At 45.6% G+C, this 7,511-nt stretch overlaps 1 protein-coding gene across 3 annotated transcripts in view; it reads right to left on the bottom strand.

Annotated features, from left to right (window-relative positions):
* Dtymk (deoxythymidylate kinase) overlaps nucleotides 1-7,268 on the bottom strand; it is a 9,198-nt gene extending 1,930 nt beyond the window's left edge. The window contains exons 1-4 of one of the 3 annotated variants that reach the window (XM_028755310.1): nucleotides 7,007-7,261; nucleotides 6,067-6,175; nucleotides 3,961-4,051; nucleotides 179-376 (exon numbers count right to left, since the gene is read on the bottom strand). In XM_028755310.1, coding sequence (XP_028611143.1) covers nucleotides 179-376; nucleotides 3,961-4,051; nucleotides 6,067-6,175; nucleotides 7,007-7,136 — 528 coding nt within the window. In that variant the 5' untranslated portion in view covers nucleotides 7,137-7,261. Of the gene's footprint in view, nucleotides 1-178; nucleotides 413-3,960; nucleotides 4,052-6,015; nucleotides 6,176-7,006 lie in introns of those variants that run through there. The other 2 variants (XM_028755312.1, XM_028755311.1) reach the window with 2 other exon arrangements.
* Between the last annotated feature and the right edge of the window lie 243 nt (nucleotides 7,269-7,511).

Raw genomic sequence — 7,511 nt, 5'->3', positions numbered from 1 at the left:
CACCACCACCACCACCACCACCACCACCACCACCACCACCACCACCAAAAAGTCTGATGGCAGAGAACCAGAGGTTTCACGGGTGGGCGGCCAAATAAACTGCACCAGCTGTGCTGACGTCAGCAGAGGGCGGACTGCCACACAGCTTCTCAATGGCAGCTTCTAGTTCCGGACTCACCTTCCAGTTGAGGTTCTTATCGCTCATGAGCTGCTGGAAACACAGCAGAACCTGCTCCTGGAAAGTCCCAGTCTCATATCGCTCAAGACCAAACTCCCCCCTCGAGGCAGCGTCCAGCAATTGTAACTGAAGGAACAGGATCAGGTCAGGTTTGGGAAGGCCCACGTCTGGTTGTTTGCACCAATCCAGAGAAAAATTCTGCCAACAGAAAACCCTATGGTTAGAGAAAGCAAACTGAGTGGGGTATAGACTTTTGCTTCAAAGTGGGGGTGGGAGATGCTGGTACCAGAGCTCTGTGTTCTGCAGTCTGCCTACTATGGACCTTGTCTCAGAAAATAAGGCATGGCATATGTAGATATCTCGTGGTCCATTCAGCCTCAGAAAGTCCACAATGAGAAGCAGTTTGTTCCAGACAGGAAAAGGTTTTGCCATAATCTTGCATCCCACTAAACACCGGAGGAAACTAGCAATCCTGGAGACCCTCTTCACGCCTGCCTACTAATTGTTTACATACATCTTCCCACTTCATCAACTTGCTAAAAATGTCCTCATTTTCAGAAGAAAAGTAGGGCTAGAGAGGACACCCTATCCTCCAGAAAACATAAGCTCAAAAAGTAACCCGAGGCCCTCTCTACAGGGCCACAGTGTGTGGACCATCTATCTGTCCTAGCTTCCTTATACAAACAAAACACTCCATTGGCAAATCACTATATTGGGGGGGGGGGAACAGAATTTAAAAGATTATCACTTGGCAATCTGTCATCCCCAAGGGTTATATAAAGATATTACCAGACACCATCTGATTCTTGCCTAAGATCCAGCATTCTTGAATTTACAAAAGTACAAGTTAAAAACATTAAGCTAGGTGTGATAGCACTTGCAAAGTGGTAAGACAGTTCAAGTTTATCCTTGGCTACATAGTTCCAGGTTGAGCCCCAGGAGACCTTGTCTCAAAATCAAAACACATGCAATTCCAACACTTGGAAGGTACAAGCAGCTCAGTGTTATCATTGGCCATATAGTGTTCAAGGTCAGCCAGAGACAGTCTCGCGGAAGAACAAAACAGGGCAGTAGTGGCACATGCCTTTAATCCCCAAAGTCAAGAGGCAAAGGCAGATGAATCTGAGTTCAAGACCACCCTGGTCTAAATAGCAAGTTCCAGGACAGCCACAGCTATACAGAAAAACCCTGACTCCAAAAAACTAAAGAAAAAACGATTTGTGTGAGATGGGCAAGCACATGCTTTACCAGAGTTCCTTTCCTACATGGAGAGTTGGCTAGCTGTTAAGAGCATTTGCTGTTCTTCTAAAGGACCCATATTCAGTTCTCAGTACCCACATGGTGGCTAACAATTCCTGTGCCTCCTTCTCAAGGTATCTGACACATGCAGACGAAGCACTTATACACATGAAAATAAAGTGAATACATTTTTTTAAAAAAAAAATCAAGAGTTATACTCTCAGTACTCAGAATACTTTAAATGTGAGTCCCAGAAAGAGATGTGAGAACTTAGACATCAAGACATTTAAAGGACCAGAGAGGTAACTTGGAGTTCAAGCACTTGCCTGTCACATATAAAGCCCTTGGTCCAATTCTCAGCAGAAAAATAAAACAACTTGGGACAGTGAGATGGTTCAGCTGGTAAAGGAACTTAGCACACAAGCCTGATACTGGAGTTAAATCCCCAGAACTCATCAGCAGAGAACCAATCCTCCAATGTGGTCCTGTGGCCTCTACATGCATGCCATGGCACACACATATCCTGGCCTCCATCTGACACACAATTATAATAAATAACAATTAACAAGGTTTATAAGGCACTTCAACACATGGACCTTAGTCAGATTCTCATTTAATACAATAAAAATACAAGGCAATCAGCCAGCTCTTGAGGGCTGGAAAATATGACCGGTGACTATGTGTTTAACAACAATGTGTTTCGAAGACACTGTTCTTACAAGTGTCTTTCTTGGGCCAGAGTAGTGCCTCTTTCCTGTAATCCTAGCACTCAGGGCTGACACAAGAGGATTACAAATTTGAGGCCAACCTCCAATCTACCTGGTGAGTTCCCAAAATGCCTGAGCTACTAGAAACACTGTCTCAGGCATTTTGGGAACAACTCCAGGTGCTGGAAAACAGGGCTCAGGAGTTAAGAGCACTGGCTGCTCTTCCAGGGGACTTGGATTCAATTCCCAGAACCAACATGGTACCCCATAATGCTTTGTTAATGTCAGTTCTGGGGGATTGAATACCCTCTTCTGGTCTCCATGAGCACCAAACATACATGAAAACAAAACACCCATATAAAAATTTTTTACATAATATTTTTATTGATTACTTGGGAATTTCACATCATGAACCCCCAATCACACTCACCTACCAGTCTTCCCAAGTTCCTCTCCTTTGTAACCCCCCCACGACCAAAAACAAACAAACAAACAAACCCAAGTTCAATTTGTATTGCCCATATACTCACTGGAATATAGTCAAATTCCCAGTGGCTAGGGAGAAAAATTAGTCCCTCCCACATGTAACCCCTTTGGGTAGAAACCCTCAATTGTGGAGAGCTACACTCAGCATCCTTATAGATAAAATAATTTTAAAAACTCAATCACTCGCCAAGCAGGGGTGCACACCTTTAGTCCCAGCATCTGGGAGAAGCAGGCAGGGTTCTGAGATGGAGGCCAGCCTGGTCTTCAGAGAAACACTGTGTCAGAAAACAAAACAAAACAAAACAAACCAGACAATGCCATCTGATATAGAACAGAGGATGTGAGTGTCCCTGAGGCTGATGATACTTCTGGGAGGTTTTCTGTTACCAAATATTTGCAGCTTAAAAACTAAAAAGCATTGTCAGATATGATGGTGCAGGCCTTTAATTCTAGCACTCATGAGGCCCAGGCAGCATCAGAGGCAGGGGTAGGTAGATCACTATGATTCTAGTGAGTCTGGTCTACACACTAAGTTCCAGGTCAGCCAAGGATACATAGTACAACCTTGTCTTAAAGAAGCATGTATGGCTGGAGAGATGGCTCAGTGGTTAAGAGCACTGACTGCACTTCCAGAGGTCCTGAGTTCAAATCCCAGCAACCACATGGTGGCTCACAACCATCTGTAATGAGATCTGATGCCCTCTTCTGGTGTGTCTGAAGACAGCTACAGTGTATTCATATATAATAAATAAATAAATCTTTAAAAAAAAAAAGCATGTAAATGGCAGACATTTTTCTTTTTCTTTCTTTTTTCTTTTTTTTTTTTTTGGTTTTTCGAGACAGGGTTTCTCTGTGTAGTTCTGGCTGTCCTGGAACTCACTCTGTAGACCTGGCTGGCCTCGAACTCAGAAATCCGCCTGTCTTTGCCTCCCAAATGCTGGCATTAAAGGTGTGCGCCACCACCACCCAGCTGACATTTTTCAAAAAATAAATAAGGGCCCCTTACACATATGAAGCAGTGTAGAGGGACTAGAGGGGAGCCTCCAGTGTCCTAGTCATTCTATGTCAGGCCACAAAGTGAGACAGTGCAGGAAAATCTTAATGAGGAACCTCCTTGTGAAATAAATCATTCAAATGGAATATATAGTGCTGTATCTGAAAAGCACTATGCATGCCTGTCTCTTTATTGATAAAAGACAACTGAATCTCACAGAGTTAAAGAATGCCAGAGCCATCCAATTCTCAAGAGTAACTTCAACACACAGTCTGTGGCAGGGACCCTGCAAATGAAGAAAAGCAGACCAGGGCCCACACCTGGCACCCTGAAATAGGATGCCACACAGTACTCACCTCCTTGGCACCAGTGAAGGCAACCCCAGAAAAGGCGTATCTGTCCAAAACAAGGGTCACACCCTGGTTCAACTTCGCCTTAATTAATGGCCTGAAAAACAGAATGTTCCTGAGCCCTGGAACTGGCTTACTAATGATCCCAAATTGGAGATGCCATACAGTGACAACTACAGAAGCCATATATAAACTTATCAACAACCTGATAACTCTACCCTGCCCTGCTGAGGGAAGAGAGAACCCAGGCAAAGAGCAAAGGATGACAGAGGGCATGGGGGAGCCAGAAGATGAGACGGATACTTGTGCCCCCAAGTATAATAGACAAAATATCAAGGATGTTTTCCACCAAACAACACAGGCTCACCATCATGACCAGTGTACAAAATCTTAGCTGTGTAAAAGTGAAGGGCTTGGGCATGAACAAAGCATCACTGAGCCCACAGAAGGAAGTCAGATTCTTCTCACTTAGCATGCCTCACAGGAGGCATTTGATTCTGGGGAATGGGGGAAGAAGGTTGAAATAGGTCCCACTATGTAGCCCAGGCTGTCCCAGAAACTGTGTGTACAGCCCAGGTTGGCCTCCACCTCTTGATCTTTAGGCATGATGGCACAAACCTGAAATCCCAGCATCTGGGGGGCTAAAGCAGAGAATTCCACATTGCAAGCCAATCTAAACTATGTATATACACACAGCTAGACCTTTAACAGTCTTATTTATCTCTGGCTGTCCTGGAACTCACTCTGTAGACCAGGCTGGCCTCGAACTCAGAAATCCACCTGTCTCTGTCTCCCAAGTGCTGGGATTAAAGGCGTGTGCCACCACCGCCTGGCAACAATTTTTTAATATATGCTGCTAAGAGTCAGCAATGTGAAAACAGAAAAGAATCTAAACTCAGATCTTACAGCCTTCACAAAATCAAAACTGACCCCAGACCTAAATGGCTAGAGAAATTCTTTAAAGGAAAGTGAGCATGAAAGAGAAGCTGGATACCCTTGGGTTTGATCACACCAACAGTCAAAGCCATTCAAAGATGATGGGCTAACTTCAGGAAAATGAAGAAGCTGTGCTGTGCAGAGACATGCTACAGAACGGGAGACAGAATGCATGAGGGGCATACCGGACAAAGGATGGACATACAAAGTATATGCTCTGAAAATGCAACAACAAAAGGACAACACACCAGCCAGCTTAGCCGGGTGGTGGTGGCACACGCCTTTAATCCCAGCACTCGGGAGGCAGAGGCAGGTGGATCTCTGTGAGTTCAAGGCCAGATGGGTCTACAGAGTGAGTCTATAGGACAGCCAAGGCTACGCCAAGAAACTCCACCTAAAAAAAAAAAAAAAAAAAGAAAGAAAAGAAAATGAAAAAAGGTAGTACTTAGAAGGCTGAGACAGAAGGGTTACCAATTACTGAGAGGATACCCTGAGCTACAGAGGGAATGAAGTATCTTAAAAACAAAGACAAAAACAAACGGTTGGGGACTGGAGATGTGGCTCTATGAATAACCTGTTTGCCACATAACAAGAAGACTAGAGTTTGGATCCCTGGTACTCCAGAACCCAGATATAAACCAGTAGGGAGACAGAAACTCGGGGAGACAGGCAGGACCCAGAAGTACAAAGGCCAATGTAGCCCAAAATTAGTGAGCTTGAGGTTCAGTAAGAAACCTTATCTCAGCCAGGCATGAGGCCAGCCTGGTCTACAAGGCAAGTTCCAGGGCACTCAGGGCTACAGAGAAACCCTGTCTCAATAAAACCCTTTATAAAAAAACAAAACTTGCCTCAGCAGTTAAAGCACTTGCTGCTCTTGCCAAGGACCCAGGTTTGGTTCCCAGAACTCACAAGACAGCTTACACTTCTCTGTAACTCTAGTTACAGGGATCTGGCTTCCTTGGGCAGCGGGTATGCATGAGGGGTACATGCAGGCATTTATGCTACACAAAAATAAATATTTAAAAAAAAAAACCTGTCTCAAATACAGTGGAGAACGGTAGAGGAAGACTCCCAAGTTGGTCTCTGTCTCCATGTGTGAGTACATATGTATGTTCGCATACACACCACACACAAAAGCCTGCAAGTTCCAAGGGGGAGCAATGAACCAGTCTTTACACTTGTTCCCAGCGGTTTGCAGAGAAAAGCAGGTGCACGGAGTGATCCTCTAATTCGGTTTTCTTTTCTAAGTAGGAACTCAGGAGCTTGCCGATTTCTGTTGATCTTTCTAGGAAGACAAAGATACAAACACGACTGAAGTCAGACTCTTCACCTGAAGTATAATAGTTTTCACTGAAATTTTCTCCCTGTACTCACGGCTAACTCTGAGCGTTATTAAACCTCTAGACAGGCTTTGGACCATCTCTGAAGCCAAAGGAGTTTCCCCGAGAGAAGGAAGTAAGAGAAGGAAGTAATGTGTATGTAAGTCTTGATTTCAAAAATACTTGTAAGACTTTTGGTTGGTTTGAAAATTAAAATATCCAGAAAAGCGTTGTTCCAATTCCCAACCTATTTAATTTGTAGTATTAGGGGTTAGTGTCCAGTGCATAGGGCTCAAGGCCAGAAGTCAACCTCATGTTCCCTTTTCAGTACTTGTCCACCTTGTGTTTTCAGAGAGGGTCTTCCACTGGGAACAAAGCTCACAGTTTTGGCTGGACTGGCTGGCCAACAAGTCCCAGGAACAAACCCGTCTCACCCCTCCAGCGCTGGGATTAGCACCATACCTAGTTTTTTACTTGGGGGACTAAACTCGGGCCCTCATTTCAGCCTGCATTTTACCAACTGAGCCATCTCCACCAGTCCGGCTCTCTCACATCAATGACCAATCAAGAAAATGTCTCCCAGACTTGTCTGCTGACTAGTCAATCTGGTGGGGCCAGTTTTCTCAATTGAGAGTCCCTCTTCCCAAGTGACTGTAGGCTTGTGTCAAGGTGACATAAACTAGCCAGCACATGCATAAATATATACATAAATAAATAAGTGTTCTAAAAGCTTTTAAAGATACAAAGCCTAAAGCCCAAAGAGAGAGTGAGGAAATTCTCAAGGCCCGCCCGCGCACCGGGGAAACGCAGCAGCTCGGCTCTGTGGCCCGAGGCGCACAGCGCAGTCACCAGTCTGAGGCCCTGCGTGGTCTTGCCAGCACGATCCACACCCTCCAGCACGATGAGCGCCCCCCGACGCGACGCCATCGCGACTGACAGCCCGCACAGCACCAGCCAACCTGTCAGGTTCCCGCCAATACTAAGCCGCAGAAGGCAAGCGCGCGCGGGTGCTCTGCCCGCACCGCCTTTTCCGGCTGTAAGTCGAGTTCTGTAGCCTGCGGGGAACCGCTTCCGGATGTGACGTAATCTAGGCCCGAGCCCGCTGTCTAGCGAGAGCTCACTCGCGGAACTTCCGTTTGCAGCTCCCAGAAATGACCAATCTTACCAACTGGGGTTGGACAGGCCCTGGTCACGTGGAAGCTCTAGAACAGTAACGGTATTTTCATGCTCCTAAGCGCGCTACTGCAGGGTTCTAAAAGTTTCTTATCACTCCTCCCTCTCCTCCCTCTCTCCTCTCTCCTC

Source organism: Grammomys surdaster, unplaced genomic scaffold, assembly GCF_004785775.1.
Source record: "Grammomys surdaster isolate TR1022 unplaced genomic scaffold, NIH_TR_1.0 126059, whole genome shotgun sequence".
NCBI lineage: Eukaryota > Metazoa > Chordata > Mammalia > Rodentia > Muridae > Grammomys > Grammomys surdaster.
Note: the sequence above shows the minus strand (reverse complement) of the source record. Positions and strands in the feature narration are given on the sequence as shown.